General features: G+C 40.7%; 1 protein-coding gene across 3 annotated transcripts in view; it reads left to right on the top strand.

Annotated features, from left to right (window-relative positions):
* The first annotated feature begins 220 nt into the window (after positions 1-220).
* Positions 221-20,544, top strand: part of thoc1 (THO complex 1) — a 92,792-nt gene continuing 72,468 nt past the window's right edge. For all 3 annotated transcript variants that reach the window (XM_041190458.1, XM_041190456.1, XM_041190457.1), the window contains exons 1-3: positions 221-302; positions 14,393-14,466; positions 20,409-20,469. In XM_041190458.1, coding sequence (XP_041046392.1) covers positions 255-302; positions 14,393-14,466; positions 20,409-20,469 — 183 coding nt within the window. In that variant the 5' untranslated portion in view covers positions 221-254. The remainder of the gene's footprint in view (positions 303-14,392; positions 14,467-20,408; positions 20,470-20,544) is intronic.

Genomic DNA, 20,544 nt, shown 5'->3' on the forward strand with positions numbered 1-20,544 from the left:
AGCTTGGGCTCTCTGCAATGTTGCAGACTATAACGTTGCGCTGTGTGTAAATACAGATATGTGGACTCTGTATAATGTTGCAGACTGCAATGTTTGATTTTGTATAGTGTTCCAGACTTTCATGTTGCACTCTTATGTTCTCAGCTCAATGTTGAATTCTGTGTTTGACTCAACAGTCCGCCCGACGGAAGGGGACGCTCTTGCGCCCAAATCCATTTTCCCAGCTCGCATCGCGCTCGGATCTTCCGGTCAAGATGTCTCCTGGCCTATTCCAGTTTAATGAGGCCCGACAGAAATTCAGTGTAAGGAATCGTCGGCGTTTTTTTTCCCGCTACTAATCGGCTCATTCTTCAGTGTTGTCCAGTGGTGATAAGTATTGTCTGGGGTGGGGGAGGTTTTGGTTAAGTGAGTTTGTTGGGGAGCAAGACGACTGCTGTCATCAGCGACATCAAACACACCGCGATCTGGGACATGTGGCGCGGCAATAATTTGCAATGACCCGCATTATTCCCGCCCAATAAAGCCTACTTGTGTGTTATAATGCATAAAACTACTCGGATCCATGTTCACCGTGTTTCTTGTATTTTCACTATATGTTTTTTTTAAGAGGGGAGGGAGGTTTTCGTTTAATGAAGTTGCTTAAGGATTAATTATTGGCCAGATCACCAAGAAAACCTCCCTGTTCTTCAAATTGTACAGTATGCATTTGAGAAGACAGTTGAGTTCTTTATTTAAAGTCTCACCTGAAGGATGGTTCCTCTGACTTGCTGCATTGCCTTAGTATTACACTGAAATGTCAGTCTAGATTATGTACTCAAGTCTCTGGAGCTCAATTGAACTGCACCTGAACCTCAATTCATCCAATGAGCCGAGGCTAAAATGTGAAAGTGAAGTTTTAGCTATTCCTGAGCATTCTTAGTCTTGCGTCTTGAATCACATTCTCCACTCTTTTAAAACAGGATTTCCTGTGGTAGTGCCTCGTGCTGTGGGGACAGTACAAACCTGTTTTTGGAGAGGTGAGGGAAGGAAGTGTGGCCCAGGAGTAGGCTGTTGGGGCATCAACATGAAACAGGCATTCAAGAGGGCACTAGATGATTGTTTCTCTTCAAATAATGTGCAGGGATATGGGGAAAGGGCAGGGCAATAGTACTAGGTCATAATGCTCATTTGGAGAGCCAGTGCAGACACAGTGGTCCCAATGGCTTCCTTCTGTGCTGTTAAAATTCTGTGAAGAATTATAATGCACCTAAAATATCCGTAGAAACTGGGAATGCAGCAAAATCATGTGTAGATTTTTGGATATGTCATTATTAATTAACTCAAAAAAAAACAAAAATTCATATGAATTTACTTAGAAATAGGCTCTCCACATGAACAAATAGATGTGATCCCATATTTCTATCACTTTTTTCTTTGAATGACTGCTTTTTGTGTATAGGACATACCTGGGCAATTTTCCACATTGCCAGTCCATGTTCAAATGCAGCAAGACCTGGACAATATCCAGGCTTAGGCTGACAAGTGGCAAGTAACATTTGTGTCATACAACTGCCAGGCAATGACCATCTCCAACAAGAGAGAATCTCATCCCATGACATTCAATAGCATTACCATTGCTGAATCTCCCACTATCAACATCCTGGGGTTTGTCATTTGACCAGAAACTGAACTGGATTAGCCATAAAAATGCTGTGGCTACAAGAGCAGGTCAGAGGCTAGGAATCCTGTTACAAGTAACTCTCATTCTGACTCCCCAAAGCCTGTTCACTATCTACAAGGCACAAGTCAGGAGTGTGATGGAATACTCTCCACTTGCCTGGATGAGTGCAGCTCCAACCGCACTCAAGACACTCAACATCATCCAGGACAAAGAAGCCTTTTTGATTGGCATCCCATCCACAAACATTCACCACCACCAACACACAGTGGCAGCAGTGTGTACCACTTACAAGATACACTGCAGGAACTCACCAAGCCTCCTTAGTCAGCACCTTCCAAATCCACGACTGGTGCCACCTAGTAGGACGAGGGCAGCGGATGCATGGCAACACCATCACCTGGTAGGTCTCTTAGCCACAAACTATCCTGTCCTGGAAATATATCACTATTCTTTCACTATCATTCGGTGAAAATCCTGGAACTCCCTCCCTAACAACACTGTGGTGTACCTACACTACAAGGACTGCAGCGGTTCAAGAAGGCAACTCGCCACCACCACCTCAAAGGCAATTAGGGATGGGCAATAAAAGTTGGCCTCGCCAGCGATGCGCACATCCCATCAACAAATTTTTAAAAACTAACCATGGAAGTTAACTCCACATCCTCACAAATCTTTGAAGTAGTTTCTCTTTCTCCCTGTTCTAAATCTCTTACATTTAATCTGTACTTACGACCCATTGTTCTGTACCCCTCAACTACTGAGAATGGTCTGCTATCTATCCTGTCTCGTCCTTTCAAAATTTTAAAACACTTCTATCTGATTGCCCTGCGAACTGTGTGACAGTGAAAAAGGGATAGTTTTTCAAATCTGCCTTTTAACCTATATTTCTACATACCAGTCAGCATCCTAATGAATGTATTATTTCCCTCTTTAAAACCTTTGTCCTTCATGTCGTGTGGAGCTCAAATGCTCATACAGCATTCAAACAGAGGTCTTATTAAGGTATCTGATATCAGTCTTATATTTTCCTTTTGCTGCTTTTAATCTGAGTTCCCCTTGCACTATTCCAGCAATTGGTTATCTTGTATGGCACTGTTGGATCACATCTCAGTTGTCTTCTTCCAGGACTGAAAAGCCCAAGTTTCTCTAGTCTTCCCACATAAGGGTAGGAAAAAAGCTTGCCTCTATCGGTAAGTTGGTACAGAATTTGTAGGGATTGAGTGAAAAGATAATGGTTCCATTATCCTGTTTGGGGTAAAATATACAACATCAAACATTGCAAAGAAGTTAGAGGAAGAATTATGTAGACCAAGCTACGACTGAGTAACAGGCAGAGAGTAATAATCTTGGAAGTTTTCAACTATCCTCATAGTAAATTGGCAGGTTGAAGGAGAAAACCGAATTTAGATTTTAGTGAATACAGGAATCCTTTCTCACTCAGTATGTAAGAGGTCCAATAAAGAAAGAATCATTATTGGATCTCTTAATGGATAATGAACCAGAGCAGAGAGTAAGAGAGCATCTTGGTAAAGTGATCACAACATAGTATGGCTCAACATTAGAATCGAGAGTGACATAAATAGGATAAAGAATAAGCTAAAAGATTGAACAAGTGCAAATTATGAGGAAGTGAGCATAGAACTAAAGTTAATTTGGGAGAAAATCTTGAAAAGCAGCGGCAGAACACATCAGTATGAAATCTTTAATTAAAAGGATAATCGGTACATTCTGAGAAATACATTTCACTAAAATTCAAATACAAGCCAGCCACTTAGGGGCACCATGAATGAAAAAAAACTAAAGAGAAAATTGAGTCTAAAGAAAAAGATGTTGGCAAGAAATATTTAGATTGTATTGGATTGGCAGTAGTAGCCTGGATGAGGAGTTCATAGAATGCTTTCAACAGTGTTTCTTAGAGTCACACATTCTGGAACCAACCAGAGAGCAAGTAATATTAGATTTGGAATTGTGTAATGTGACAGGATTAATTAATGACCTCAGAGTAAAGGCATCTCTAGGTAGTAGTGACTGCAGTAGGATTGAATTTTACATCCAGTTTGAAAGGGAGAAGATAGGTCTAAGACTAGTATTTTAAACATAAATAGGGGCAACCACGTGGGCATGAAAGCTGAGCTAGCTGAAGTGAGCTGTGATACTAGGTTAGGGGATAGATCAATAGAGAAGCAGTGGCAGACATTTAAAGGGATATTTCAGAATACTCATAATAAACATATTCCCACTATAAAGAAAAATTTTAAAGGGAGGACCGATCATTCGTGGTTAACTGAAAAGTTAAGGAAAGCATCAAACTTAAGGAAATAGCACATAACTCCCCAAATATGAGTTGCAGGTCAAATGATTGGTCAGAATATAAAGAACAGCAGGGAATGACTTAAAGGTTAATCAGGAGAAAGAAATTACAGTGAGAGAGGATGCTAGCTAGAAATGTAAAAACAGATAGCATGAGTTTTTACAGGTATTTAAGCAGGAAAATAGTAAGTAAAATGAGTGGTCCTCTCGAGAGTGAGAATGGAGGGTTAATAGATAATAAGGAAATGGTGGAGGAAATGAACAAATATTTTGCTTCTGTCTTCACTATAGAGGATACAAAAAACATTCCAATAATAGTTGTAAGTCAGGAGGTGGCGGGGAGAGATAACTTGATGAAATTACAATCACCCTACGAAAGTGGTACTGAGCAAACTGATGGAGTTGTGGGCTGACAAGTCTCTGGGTCCATATGAATTTTACCCTAGGGTGTTAAAAGAGGTGGCTGATGAGGTAGTAGATGCGTTGGTGTTAATTTTCCAAAGTTCCCTAGAAACTGGAAAGGTTCCATCGGACTGGAAAATAACATTTAAGCTCCCTATTCAAGAAGGGAGGGAGACAGAAAACTGTAGGCTAGTTAGCTTGACGACTGTCTTGGGGAAGGTGTTCGAGTCGATCATTGAAGAAGTTCGAGCTGGGCGCTGAGAAAAGCTCAAGGTAATCAGGAAGAGTCAGCATGGCGTTATGAAAGGGGAATCATGTTTAACCAATTTGATAGAGTTCTTTAAAGGAGTAACGTGTGGTGGATAGAGGGGACCCTGCAGATGTACTGTACTTGGATTTTCAGATGGCATTTGATAAGGTGCCACATCAAAGGTTATTGTGGAAAATAGAAGCTCATAGTGTAATGGGTAACATTAGGCTGGTAGAAGATTGGCTGGCTGACAGAAAACAGAGTATGCATAAATGGGTCTTTGTCTCCTTGGCAGGATGTGACGAGTCGGGCCCCGCAGGGGTCTGTGCTGGGGTCTCAACTTTTTACAATTTGCATCAGTGACTTAGATGAGGGGAGGGAAGGCATGGTAGCTAAATTTGCAGACGACACAAATTTAGGTAAGAAAGTATGTTGTGAAGAAGACATGCGTTTGCAGACAGATACAGATAAGTTGAGTGGTCAAAAAAATGGTATAATGTGGGAAAATGTGAAGCTGTTCACTTTGGCAGGAAGAATAAAAAAACAGAGTGTTACTTAAAGGAGAACGACTGCAGAATTCTGAGGTGCAGAGGGATCTAGTTGTTCTCGTGCATGAGTCACTAAAAGTTAATATGCACATTCGGCATGTGATCAAGAGGGCTAATGGAATGTTATCCTTTATTACAAAAGGAATTAAACATAAAAATAAGGACGTTAAGCTTCTGCATTGGTGAGACCGCCTCTCGAATAATGTGTGCAGTTTTGGCCTCCTTATTTAAAGAAAGATGTAAATGCGTTGGAGGCGGTTCAGAGGAGGATTGATACCTGGAATGAGCGGGTTGTCTTATGAGGATAGGTTGGACAGGCTGGGCTTGTTTCCATTGAAGTTTAGAAGAGTGAGGGGTGACCTGATTGAATTATATAAGATCCAGAATGGCCCTGAGAAGGTGGACATGGAAAGGATGTTTCCATTTGTGGGTGAGTCCAGAACTAGGGGGCATTGTTTAAAAATTAGGAGTTGCCCTTATATGACTGAGGTGGGGAGAAATCTTTCCTCCGAGGGCTGTGCAAATATGTAATTTTTCCTCAGAAGGCTATGGAGGTGGGGGTCACTGAATATTTTTTAAGGCAGAGGTGGATAGATTCTTGTTAGACATCAAAAGTTACAAGGGGTCGATGGCAATGTAGAACTCGAAACCCAAACTGATCAGTTATGGTCTTACTGAATGGTGGAGCAGGCTTGAGGGGCCGAATGGCCTACTTCTGCTCCTATTTCATATGTTTGTATGAGAGGAAGACAAATGGGAATAGGAAGAACTTAGGACAGAGGTAAAAAAAAATCAAGAAGGCAAAGAGAAAGAATTGAAATAATTAAAGAATAGAAATGAAATAATTTGTTCTCTGGACACAAATATCAAAGGAGAATTAAAGTAGGGATAGGACCACTAAAGAATGAGCAAGATAAGCGCACAGATATTGACAGTCATGACAAGTATTGAATATCTACTTCAGTTCTTCTGTTTGAACATGAAGGCAACACAATACAAGAAGACATAAGAAAACTTGCTGACTGTGCAGTTAAGTGGCAAATGAACTAATAGATAATTGTGAGGCAATGCACTTTGGTAGGAAAGACAGAAACTTCACTGCACCTTAGAAAATAAACTGCATAGAGTAGAAGAACAAAGGGATATGTGGATGGAAACATAGAAAATAGGAGCAGGAGTAGGCCATTTGACCCTTTGAGCCTGCTCCGCCATTCATTATGATTATGGCTGGTCATCCAACTCAATAGCCTGCTCCCGCTTTCTCCCCATATTCCTTTGATCCCTTTCGCTCCAAGAGCTATATCTAACTCCTTGAAAACATACAATGTTTTGGTCTCAACTGCTTTCTGTGATAGCAAATTCCACAGGCTCACTACTCTCTGGGTGAAGAAATTTCTCCTTATCTCAGTCCTAAATGGTCCACCCCATATCCTCAGACTGTGACCCCTGGCTCTGGACTCCCCCACCATCGGGAACATGCTTCCTGCATCTACCCTGTCTAGTCCTGTTAGAATTTTATAGGTTTCTATGAGATCCCCCATTCATTCTTCTGAACTCCAGCGAATATAATCCTAATCGACTCAATCTCTCCTCATATGTCAGTTCTGCCATTCCTGGAATCAGTTGGGTAAATCTTCACTGCACTCCCTCTATAGCAAGAACATCCTTCCTCAGATAAGGAGACCAAAACTGCACACAATATTCCAAGTGTGGTCTCACCAAGGCCCTGTATAATTGCAGCAAGACAGCCCTGCTCCTGTACTCGAATCATCTCGCTATGAAGGCCAACATACCATTTGCCTTCTTTGCCACCTGCTGCATCTGCATGCTTATCTTCAGGGACTGGTACAAGGACATCCAGGACTCATTGCACATTCCCCTCTCTCAATTTATAGCCATTCAGATAACCTGCCTTCCTATTTTTGCTACCAAAGTGGATAACCCCATATTATACTGCATCTGCCATGCATTTGCCCACTCACTCAGCTTGTCCAAATCACACTAAAACATCTCTGCATCTCTTCACAGCTTCCCCCCCATCCAGCTTTGTGTCATCTGCAAATTTGGAGATATTACATTTAGTTCCCTCATCAAAATCATTAATATATATTGTGAATAGCTGGGGTCCCAGCACTGATCCCTGCGGTACCCCATCAGTCACTGCCTGCCATTCGGAAAAAGACCCATTTAATCCTACTCATTCTTTCCTGTCTGCTAACCAGTTTTCTATCCATCTTAATACACTACTCCCAATCCCATGTGCTTTAATTTTACATGCTAATCTCTTAGTGGGACTTTGTCGAAAGCCTTCAGAAAGTCCAGATAAACCACATCCACTGGCTCCCCCTCATCAACTCTACTAGTTACATCCTTGAAAAAATTCCAGTAGATTTGTCAAGCGTGATACAGGTGAACAAATCACTAAAGCAGCATTCCAGGCCAGCAAAGTAATTAAAAATGCTAATAAAATACGGATGTTTCTAAAGGTATAGAAATCAAAAGTAATTTAGTTATTTTAAACTTGTGTAGGACCCTCAGACCTCACTTCAAGCCTTGTGCAAAATTTTAGTCTCATACTATAAAAATAGCATAGAAACTTTGGAGAAAGGGCAAAAAAGATTTACAACTATGGTACTAAAGCTGAGTGATTACAACTATTGGGAAAGATTGAAAGGTTGATGCTTTTTTTCTTTAGAAAAGAGAAAACTTTGAGGAGCTGTTTAAAATTGTGAGTGAATTAGCCAGGGTAGATGTGGACTGAAGGGTGAGATTTTAACTCGCTCAGAACCCATCTGCTTGCACAGAGTGACATTGGGGTCCAATATTTCCAATTGTTGGATAATCCAAAACTAAGACCCATAGAGATAGTTACTAACATAGGGAAATAAGCAGGAATTGTTTTACTCAGAGTGGTTAGACTGTGAACTCCCTACTCCAGGAAGTGATTGAGGACAACAGCTTAGATGTTCTCAAAAGTAAACTAGATACATATGAACTAGGAGCAGGAGAAGGCCACTCGGCCCTTCAAGCCTGCTCTGCCATTCAGTAAGACCATGGCTGATCTGATTGTAACCTCCTGCCTACCCCGATAACCTTTCACCCCCTTGTTAATCAAGAATAAATCTATCTTAAAAATATTCAAAGACCCTGCTTCTACTGCCTTTTGAGGAAGAGTTCCAAAGACTCTCAACCCTCTGAGAGAAAACATTTCTCCTCATCTCTGTCTTAAATGAGCACTCCTTATTTTTAAACCATGACTCCTAGTTCTAGACTCTCCCACAAGAGGAAATGCCCTCTACACATCCAATTTGTCAACACCCCACAGGATCTTAAAGGTTTCAATCAAGTCATCTCTTGCTCTGCTAAACTCCGGTGAATACAAGCCTAATTTGTCCAACCTGTCCTCATAAGACAACAAAGATGGCCAAAGAGAGTATCCAATTAAAAACTAAGGCATACAAAACTGTGGAAAGTGGTAGTAGACCAGAGGATTGGGAATTTTTTAGGCACTAAACTGATTAAATGGGGAGAAAATTGATTATGAAAGTAAATTATCAAGAAATATAAAAACAAACAGTAAGAACTTCTACAGGTATATAAAAAGCAAGAGTGTGGCTAAAGTGAGTGTGGGACCCTTGGAGGATGCAACTGGAGAATTAATAAGAGGGAACAGGGAAATGGCAGATAATTTAAACCAATATTTTGTATCGGTGTTCTCGGTGAAGGACACTATAAAAGTCCCAAAGATATCAGGTAAGCAAGGAGCTAATGGGAGGAAACACCTTGTAACAATCTCTATCATGAGGGACAAAGTATTGGACAAACTAATGGAACTAAAGGCAGACAAATCCCCAGGACCTAATGGCTTGAATCCAAGGGTTTTAAAGGAAGTGGCTGCAGAGATAGTGGAGGCAATATTTCAGAACTCACTGGGTTCCGGGAGGGTCCCAGTGGATTGGAAAACCGCTCAAGTGACACCCCTGTTCAAGAAAGGAGGGAGACTAAAAACAGGAAACTATAGGCCAGTCAGCCTAACATCTGTAGTTAGGAAAATGCTAGAGTCCATTATTAAGGAAGAAATAACAGGACATTTAGGAAAGCATAACGCCATCAAACAGAGTCAACATGGTTTTGTAAAAGGGAAATCATGTTTAACAGATTTTCTAGAGTTCTTTGAGGATATAACAAGCAGAGTTGGTAAAGGGGAACTGGAAGATGTAGTGTGTTTGGATTTCCAGGAGGCATTCGATAAGGTGCCACTCAAAAGGTTATTGCACAAGAAAGGAGCTCACATTATTATGGGTAATGTATTAGCATGGATTGAGGATTGTTAACTCACAGAAGGCAGAGAGCCTGGATTAATGGGTCTTTTTCAGGTTGGAAAGACGAACTAGTGGAACGCTAGAAGGATCAGTCTTGGGGCCTCAGTTATTTATTGTCTATATTAATAACTTAGAGGAGAGGGCAGAGTGTAATGTATCCAAATTTGCTGACAACACAAAAATAGGTGGGAGGGCATGTTGTGATGAGGACATAAGGAATCTGCAAGGGGATATAGATAGGTTGATTGAGTGGGCAAAACTTGGCAGATAGAGTTTAATGTTGGAAAATGTAAGGTCGTGCACTTTGGTAGAAGAATCAAAAGGCAGACTATTATTTAAATGTAAAGAGACTCCAAAAAAAGTGCAGCACAGAGGGACCTGCGTGTTCTTGTGCATGAAACACAACGTTAGCATGCAGGTACAGCAAGTAATTAAGAAGGCAAATTGAATTTTGGCCTGTATTGCTAGGGGGTTGGAGTTTAAAAATAGGGAAGTCTTGTTACAACTGTACCTGGTGTTGGTGAGGCCGCACCTGGAGTACTTTGTACAGTTTTGTAATCCCCATAGTTAAGAAAGGATATACTGGCATTGGAGGCAGTTCAAAAGAGATTCACTAGCCTGATACCTGGGATGAAGGGGTTGACCTATCAAGTACGGCTAAACCGGTTAGGCCTTCATTCATTAGAGTTTAGAAGAATGAGGGTGATCTTATTGAAATGCACAAGGTTCTGAGGGGGCTTGACAGGGTAGATGTTGAGAAGATGTTTCCACTAGTGGGGGATTCTCGAACTAGGGACCATGGTTACAGAATAAGGGAACACTTACTTACAATGGAGATGTGAAGGAATTTCTTCTCTGAGAGTAGTGAATGTCTGGAATTCTCTACCCCAGAGATTTGTGGAAGCTAGATCACTGAAAGTATTTAAAGAGGAGATAGATAGATTTTTGAAATATCGGAGAGTTGAAGGCTATGAGGAGCTGGCATGAAAGAGGAGTTGAGGCCTGGGGCAGATGAGCCATGATCTTATTGAATGGCGAGGCAGGCTTGAGGGGCCGAATGGCCAACTCCTCCTATTTCTTATGTTCTAACATGAGACAAGAAAAAAGGGAATAGAAAGATATTCTCAAAGGTTGGGATGAAATAGATGGAACGGGGTGAGACTCTCATGGAGTATAAAAAGGATAGATGAATTGAGCAGAATGGCTTGTTTCTTTGTCTGTTCTATGTAGTTCAATATAACTTAGACCCCTGACTCTGGGGTTCAGCCTTGTGGCTTTTTCTACAGTGACTTGAGTGTTTTCCCTGTGACCAGACATATTAGTCAATGTCTGACCATAGTACGGTATTGTTTAATAATGACTTTCTCCGATTTGTGTTGTATTGTTTTGAATATACCATTCAGCATTCTATTCGTTCTGTTGACTGCTGTTCCACTGGGCACGTTAAGGCGACTAAAACTTCATTTGTAGCTATTGCAGTACTATTCATGAAGCACCTGTTATTGTTCCTTTCCTGTGTACAGTAGTTTATGCTTGTCTGTAATGTATTAAATTTAATTTGCCATTGTTCTGTCCATTTGCATATTTGTCCAGCTCACTGGGTAGTTTCTGAACTTCTTGTTTGGTGTCATCTGCAAACTTGTATGAAGTTACAGATCCAAATCATTGATTTAATTTAGAAACAGTCATATCTCCAACACCAAATACTGAAGCATCCCCATGTGTCTATCACCCAGACATAACTTTACTAACGAGCACTTTTCAAGAAAATTTATAATCCATTATTAAAATTTACCCTTAATGTCCAAAGCTTTGCTCTTAATTGGTCACCATTGTGAAATTTTGCAGTTAAACGCAGCAGCCAACTGCACACAGCATGATCTCACGTAAAGCAATGAGTTGCATGACCAAATAGTCTATTTTTTGAATGATGCCATTGATCCCATTTGCAACCTTATCTTATTTAGAAATAAACCAAACATCAAAATCCGATTTGAGCCTGTAGCAAACCAATCACAAAGCTCTTGCATTCAACTTTGGACATGACTAAAATGCAAAAGTAATGAGAGAGGAAAAAATGTATAAAGCATACATTTGAACTGTTCTCATGCAGAAAATAAAGCAAATATCACTCAAAAATAAATGAATTTATTATGAGTTGAGCATCTCTCCCTTATTTTTCAGCAGTTACTGTTGCCTGCTTTCTTGTAAAATGGTTGAACTGTGGCGCTCATTATTTCATGTATGTACACACTGCCTGAGGCAGTTTGGCCATCATCTATTTGTGAAGGGCTGATAACATGTTGTCACTGAACACAAATCATTTTGTATGCAATGATGTTGCAGCAGAAAAGCAATGTAAGACTAGCTGTAGATGGGTTTAAAAAGTTGACAATGCATATTGACTGGAAGAATTATTCCTTTTCTTCTCACTCCAGATTTTTGCATCTGGCAAGATGTGAACACACAAGACATTTTAATTTAATTTTAATATGCTATTCAGTCACCTGTGTGATTGGGCATGATTGGTGGAGGAAGCCAGAGGATTAGAAAGCTTTAAAAACCAACAAAAGGTGACCAAAAGATAATGAGGGGTAAAATAAACTTTGAGGGAAAACAAGCAACTAATATAAAAGTGGACAGTAAGAGCTTCTCTAACTATATAAAAAGGAAGAGAGAGGCCAAAGTGAACATAGGCCCCTTAGAGAACGAGACTGCAGAAATAATAATGGAGCATCAAGAAATGGCAGAGGAGTTGAATAAATACTTTGCTTCAGTCTTCACGGTAGAAGACACTAATAGCATTCCAAAAACACTGAATAATCAAGGGGCAATGGTGGTGGGAGGAATTAAATGCAATAACTATCACTAGAGAAAAAGTACTATGAAAAATAATGAGGCAAAAGACCGATAAGTTCCCTGGACCTGATGATTGCTTCTTAGAATGTTAAAGGAAGTAGCTACAGAGATAGTGGATACACTTGTCGTAATCTTCCAAGAATCTTTAGATTCTGAAAAAGTCCCAGAGGATTGGAGAACAGCCATTGTAACACCCTTATTCAAAAAGGGAGGGAGACAAAAAACAGATAACTATAGGCCAATTAGCTTAATATCTGTCATTGGGAAAATGTTGGAGTCTGTTATAAAGGATGTAATAGCAGAGCATTTAGAAATGCATAATATAATCAAGCAGAGTCAGCATGGCTTCATGAAGGGGAAATCACGCCTAACAAATTTATTAGAATTCTTTGAGGAGGTAACAAGCAGGATAGATAAAGGGGAACCAGTAGATACTTAGATTTCCAAAAGACGTTTAATAAGGTACCGCACATAAGGCTACTTAGTAAAATAAGAGCCCATGATGTTGGGGGTAGTATATTAACATGGACAGAGGATTGGCTAACTAATGGAGACAGAGAGTTGGGATAAGGCGGGCAATTTCGGGAGGGCAACCTGTAACTAGTCGAGTGCCCCAGGGATCAGTGCTGGGGCCACAATTATTTGCAGGATATATTAATGACTTTGATGAGTCAAGTGAATGTACTAAAGCCAAGTTTGAAGATTACACAAAAATAGGCAAGAAGACAAGTGGTGAGGATGACACAAGGAGTCTACAGAGGGATATAGACAGGTTAAGTGAGTGGGCAAAAACTTGGCAGATGGAACCTAATGTGGGAAAATGTGAGGTTATGCACTTTGGCAGGAAGAATAGAGGAGCTGAATATTATTTAAATGGAAAAGGACTGCAGAAGGCTGCAGAAGAGAGGGATTTGGGAGACCTTGTGCATGAATCCCAGAAAGCTAACATACAAGATCAACAGGTAATAGGGAAGGCAAATGGAATGTTGGCCTTTATTTCAAAGGGAATGGGGTATAAAAATAAGCAAGTCTTGCCAAAATTACACAAGGCAATAGTTAGACCACACCTAGAATACTGAGAGCAATTTTGGCCCCTTTATCTAAGGAAAGATATACTGGCATTGGAGGCAGTCCAGAGAAGGTTCACAAGGTTGATCCCGGGTATGGAAGGATTTTCTTATGAGGAGAGGTTGAGTAGATTGGGCCTGTAAGCATTGGAATTTAGAGGAATGAGAGGTGACCTTATTGAAACATAAGATTCTTAGGGGGCTTGACAGAGTAGATGCTGAGAGATTGTTTCCTCTTATGGGAGACTCTAGAACCAGAGGCTTTAATCTCAGAGTAAGAGGGTGCCCATTTAAAACAGATGAGAAGGAATTTCTTCTCTCAGAGGGTGGAATCTTTACTGCAGAGGGCTGTGGAGGCTGGGCCATTAAGAATATTCAAGGCTGAGATAGACAGATTTTTAATCATTCAGGGAATCAAGGGTTTTGGGAAAAGGCAGGAAAGTGGTGTTGAGGATTATCAGGTCAGCCATGAACTCATTGAATGGCCTACTTCTGCTCCTACGTCTTATGGTCTTATAACCTGAAGGAATAGCCAGAGGAAGTTATCTAGGTTAACTGAAACCATATAAAAGCTTTTTAGCATCCGAAATAGCCGCTTCTTTGTTTATTTTGTTACTAAGTACTCATGCCATCTAAGATGATCTTGCAATTTATTTTAGATTTGAATAATTGGGGAGTCAGCCCATGTATTTTTATTTTACTACATAGCATTTGGAGTTAGAGGTTCAATTTTGAGCCTATTTAGCTTGCTACAGTGTCGTGCTCTGCACAGTACACTAGATTCAGATGGCTTCAGATGGGTGGAATTGGACAGCAGGAAGACTGAGTTTACAAAATTTGTTTTAGCAGTTGTAAGAGACTTAATTCACGCAGTCAATAAATTAACTTTTAATTAGGTAAGTATAACAACACTGCGAATACTAACCATGAAATGAATTTATATGCTTTACTGCAGTTTACTTTTGTTTTATTAGATTTGTACAAAAGAAGCTTTAAACAGCAAGAATGTCAAGCCACTAATTCTTATCTTCAGCCAGTTGAGTGGCGGGTGAGTGATTTAACATTTTAGTTTGGACATTTAAAACTTAGAGCTTCTGGTGGAATAAATTTGGCATTTATATGATTATTATTTATATGACTATCATTATAGAACTAGGAAAGAGGTTCTGCTTAGAGAGTATGAGCCGCGAGAGGCTAAATTTAACAAGAGAACCTCAAATGTAATAATCTCTGGTTTATTACCTAAACCACAAGCAAATTGGAGTAGGGTTAATAAGATTAGTGGGTTAAATGTGTGGCTCAAAGACTGGTGTAGGAGAAATGGAATTCGATTTATGGGGCACTGGCACCAGTACAGGGGAAAGTGGGAGCTGTACCGTGGGACAGTCTTCACCTGAACTGTACTGGTGTGTTCTGGTGAGTCATATAACTAGGACAGTAGAGAGGGCTTTCAACTAAATAGTGGGTCTGAAGGATCAAGTGAGGTGAGTTGTGGTAAATTAAAGAGAGAGGACATGGCAAGAGAGTAAGGTAGCAAAAGAGGAGTTAGTAATCTGAGTGTGGCAGAGAGAGATAGAGTGTACAAACCTAAGAGTGTGCCAACAGATAAGGCCAGAGGTTGCAAAAATAATAAGACAGAATTAAAGGCACTCTATCTGAATGCACATAGCATTCGCATCAAGGTAGATAAATTGATGGCACAAATGGAAGTAAACAGCAATGATCTAATTGGCATTATGGAGACGTGGCTAAAGGTTGACCTGAATGTTCAAGGGTATTCAACATTTATGAAGGATAGGGAAAAAGGAAAAGGAAGTGGGGTAGCACTGTTAATAAACAATGAGGGAAGATCTTAGCTTGGAAGACCGAGATGTAGAATCAGTTTGCGTGGAGCGAAGAAACAGAAAGGGGCAGCAAACATTGGTAGGAGTTCTTTAAAGGCTGTCAAACAGTAGTGGTAACATGGGGCATGGTATAAATCGGGTAATTAGAGGTGCGTGTAACAAGGGTAATATCGTAATCATGGAATAATTCAATCTACATATAGACTGGGTAAACCAAATTAGTGCTAATGCTGTGGAGGACAAATTTCTGGAATATATACAAGATGGTTTTCTAGAACACTATGCTGAGGAACCAACTAGAGAACGTGTTATTTTAGATCTAGTCTTGTGCAATGAGAAAGGGCCAATTAATAACCTAGTTTTAAATGACCTTCTAGAGTGACCATAATCTGATAGAACTTTGCATTAAATTTGAAAGTGATGTAGTTTAATCCAAAACTAAAGACTTTTAATCTAAACAAAGGAAACAACAAAGGTATGAGGGGCATGTTGGCAGTGGTAGATTGGGAAACTACTGTAAAGGCAAAACAAAAACAAAAATACCTGGAAAAACTCAGCAGGTCTGGCAGCATCTGTGGAGAAGAGCACAGTTAATGTTTCGAGTCCGAATGACCCTTCAACAGAACTAAGTAAAAATAGAAAAGAGGTGAAATATAAGCTGATTTGGGGGTGGTTGGTAGAGCTGGATAGAGGGCCAGTGATAGGTGGAGATAACCAAAAGATGTCACAGACAAAAGGACAAAGAGTTGTTGAAGGTGGTGATATTATCTGAGGAATGTACTAATTAAGGGTAGAAAGCAGGACAAGCAAGGTACAGATAGCCCTAGTCGGGGTGGGGTGGGGTGAAGGAATCGAAACAGGCTAAAAGGTAGAGATAAAACAATGGATGGAAATACATTTAAAAAATAACGGAAATAGGTGGGAAAAGAAAAATCTATATAAATTATTGGAAAGAAAAGTTGGGAGGGAAGGCTGTAAAGGCATGATGGTAGACAGGCAATAGCTAGCATTCAAAAAATTAATACATGGTTTACAAGAAATTTACATCTCTTTTGAGGCACAAAACCCAGCAGGAAAGATGGCTAACAAGAGAAGTTAAAGATTGTATTAGATCGAAGGAAGAAGCTTATAAAGTTGCCAGAAAAAGTAGTAAACCTGAAGATTGAGAGCATTTTAGAATTCTGCAAAGGAGGACCAAGAAAGAGAAAATAGAATGAGTTTAAACTAGCAAGAAATATGAAAACAGACTGTAAAAGGCTCTATAGGTATGTAAAAAGGAAAAGATTAACCAAGAAAAATCTGGGCCCACTAAAGGCAGAGGCAGGAGAATTTATAATGGGGAGTAAGGAAATGGCAGAGATACTAAACAAATACATTGTATCTCTCTTCATGGAGGAAGATACAAAAAATCTCCTAGGAATATGAGAGAACCAAGAGACTAGTGGGAATGAGAAACTGAAAGAAATTAGTATTAGTAAAAAAGTAGTACTGGAGAAAATAATGGGACAGAAAGTTGATAAATCCCTTGGACTTGATATTTTGCATCCCGGAGTGCTGTAGATTCCGGAAGGGTTCCTGCAGATTAGAAGGTAGCAAATGTCACCCCAGTATTTAAGAAGAGAGGGAGAGATAAAACAGGGAAGTAGAGATCTATTAGCCTGACCTCAGAAGAATGGAAAATGCTGGAGTCTATTATACAGGATGTAATAACTGGATACTTAGAAAATAATGGTAGGATTGGGCAGAGTCAACATGGATTCATGAAACGGACATCATGTTTGACAAATCTGTTTGTGTTTTCTGAGGATGTAATGAGCAGAATAGACAAGGGGGAGCCAGTGGATGTAGTGTATTTGGATTTTTAGAAGGTTTTCGATAAAGTCCCACACAAGAGGTTAGTAAGCAAAGTTAGAGCAAGTGGAATTAGGGATAATACTCTGGCATGGATTGAGAATTGGTTAATGTACAGAAAACAGAGGGTAGGAATAAACGGGCCATTCTCAGGTTTGCAGCCTGAAACTAGTGGGATACTGCAAGGATCATTGCTTGGGCCCCAGCTATTCATAATCTATATCACTTATTTGAATGTGGGGACCAAATGTAATATTTCCAAGTTTGCTGATAACACAAAGCTAGGTGGGAATGTGAGTTGTGAGGAAGATGTAAAAAGGCTTCGTAGGGATTTAGACAGGGTAAGTGAGTGAGTAGGCAAGAACATGATAGATGGGAAAAAATATGGAAAAATGTGAAGTTATCCACTTGGGTAGGGAAAACAGAAATACAGAGTATTTCTTAAATGATGAGAGATTGGGAAGTGTTGATGTCCAACGGGACCTGGGTATCCTTGTTCATAAGTCACTGAACGCTCACATGTAGGTGCAGCAACCAATTAGGAAGACAAGTGGTATGTTGACCTTCAATGCAAGACGGTTGGAGTACAGGAGTAAAGAAGTCTTGCTGCAATTGTATAGAGCCTTGGTGAGACTGCACCTGTACAGTTTTGGTCTCCATACCTAAGGAAGGATATACTTGCCATAGAGGGAATGCAAAAAACTTATCCAGACTGATTCCTTGGTTGGCAGGATTGTCTTATGAGGAGAGATTGAAGGGACTAAGCCTAAATTGTCTAGAGTTTAGAAGGAGAGATGATCTCAATGAAGCATACAAAATTCTTACAGGGCTGAACCGGGTAGATGCAGGAAGAATATTTCCCTTGGCTGAAATGCCTAGAATCAGGGGACAGAGTGTCAGACTAAGAGGTAGGCTGTTTAGGATTGAAATGAGGAGGAATTTCTTCACTCAGAGGGTGGTGAATCTTTGGAATTCTCTACCCTGGAGGACCATAAGACATAGGAGCAGAAATTAGGCCATTCGGCCCATCGAGTCTGCTCCGCCATTCAATCATGGCTGATAAGTTTCTCAACCCCATTCTCCCGCCTTCTCCCCGTAACCTTTGATCCCCTTACCAATCAAGAACCTATCTATCTCGGTCTTAAATACACTCAATGACCTGGCCTCCACAGCCTTCTGTGGCAATGAATTCCATCGATTCACCACTCTCTGGCTAAAGAAGTTTCTCCTCATCTCTGTTTTAAAAAGTCTTCCCTTTACTCTGAGGCTGTGCCCCCGGATCCTAGTCTCTCCTACTAATGGAAACATCTTCCCCACGTCCACTCTATCCAGGCCTTTCAGTATTCTGTAAGTTTCAATCAGATCCCCCTTCATCCTTCTAAATTCCATCAAGTATAGACCCAGAGTCCTCAAACGTTCCTCATATGTTCAGTCTTACATTCCTGGGATCATTCTCGTGAACCTCCTGTGGACCCTTTCCAGGGCCAGCACATCCTTCCTGAGATACGGGGCCCAAAATTGCTCACAATATTCTAAGTGTGGTCTGACCAGAGCCTTGTAAAGCCTCAGCAGCACATCCCTGCTTTTATATTCTAGTCCTCTCGAAATAAATGCCAACATTGCATTTGCCTTCCTAACTACCGACTCAACCTGCAAGTTAACCGTAAGAGAATCCTGGACAAGGACTCCCAAGTCCCTTTGCACTCCAGGTTTCTGAATTCTCTCCCCATTTGGAAAATATTCTATTCTTCCTACCAAAGTGCATGGCCTCACACTTCCCCATGTTGTATTCCATCTGCCACTTTTTTGCCCATTCTCCTAACCTGTCCAAATCCTTCTGCAGCCTCCCCGCCTCCTCAATACTACCTGTCCCTCCACCTATCTTTGTATCATCTGCAAACTTAGCCAGAAAGCCCTCAGTTCCTTCATCTAGATCATTTATGTATAAAGTGAAAAGTTGTGGTCTCAACACTGACCCCTGCGGAACTCCACTAGTCACCGGCCGCCACCCTGAGAAGGACCCCCTTATCCCCATTCTCTGCCTCCTGCCAGACAGCCAATCTTTTATCCATGCTAGTACCTTGCCTCTAACACCATGGGCTCTTATCTTACTGAGCAGCCTCCTGTGCGGCACCTTGTCCAAGGCCTTCTGGAAGTCCAAGTAGATAACATCCATTGGCTCTCCTTTGTCTAACCTACTCGTTACCTTCTCAAAGAATTCTAACAGATTTGTCGGGCATGACCTCCCCTTGATGAAACCATGCTGACTTTGCCCAATCTTACCATGCACTTCCAAGTATTCTGAAATCTCATCCTTAATAATGGACTCTAAAATCTTACCAACGACCGAGGTCAGGCTAATCGGCCTGTAATTTCCTGTCTTTTGCCTCACTCCCTTCTTAAACGGGGTGGTTACATTAGCAATTTTCCAGTCCTCTGGGACCCTCCTTGACTCCAGTGATTCCTGAAAGATCACCACTAACGCCTCCACTCTCTCTTCAGCTATCTCCTTCAGAACTCTGGGGTGTAATCCATCTGGTCCAGGTGATTTATCCACCTTTAGACCTTTCAGTTTTCCTAGCACCTTCTCCTTGGTAATGGCCACCATACTCACTTCTGCCCCCCGACTCTTGAACTTTGGGAATGTCACTCCTGTCTTCCACTGTGAAGACTGACACAGAGTACCTATTCAGTTCCTCCGCCATTTTTTTGTTCCCCATTACTACTTCTCCAGTGTCATTTTCCAGCGGCCCAATGTCCACTTTTGCCTCTCTCTTACCCTTTATATATCTAAAAAAAACTATTGCAATCTTCTTTTATATTACTGGCTAGTTTGCCCTCATATTTAATCTTCTTCTTCCTTATTTCTTTTTTAGTTGTCCTCTGTTGGTCTTTGTAGGCTTCCCAATCCCCTGGTTTCCCACTGCTCTTCGCCGCATTGTATGCTTTCTCTTTAGCTTTTATGCTGTCCCTGACTTCCCTTGTCAGCCATGGTTGTCTCGTCCTCCCTTTAGTATGCTTCTTCTTCCTAGGGATGAATTTTTGCTGTGTCTCCCAAATTACTCCCAGAAACTCCTGCCATTGCTGTTCCATTGTCTTTCCTGAGGGTGTGATATTAGAATATATCAAGAGATATGGAGATCATGCAGGAAAATGGCATTGAGGTAGAAGATCAGCCATGATCTAGTTGAATAGTGGAGCAGGCTTGAGGGCCGAATGGCCTACTCCTCCTTTATTCCTATCAGAGGGTGGAATGCTTTGTTTAAGAATGTATGCTTGCTTTCTTTCAATGCAGTGAAACAGAAAAGAAAACAACATTGGATCAGGCGTTCAGAGGTGTTCTTGAAGAAAAAATTGTAAGTCTTAATGGAATTTTGTTAGATATGGAAGGGAGAGATACCTCATTAACAACCTTAGGCAGTGCATGTAAT

This window comes from Carcharodon carcharias, chromosome 6, assembly GCF_017639515.1.
Source record: "Carcharodon carcharias isolate sCarCar2 chromosome 6, sCarCar2.pri, whole genome shotgun sequence".
Lineage (NCBI taxonomy): Eukaryota > Metazoa > Chordata > Chondrichthyes > Lamniformes > Lamnidae > Carcharodon > Carcharodon carcharias.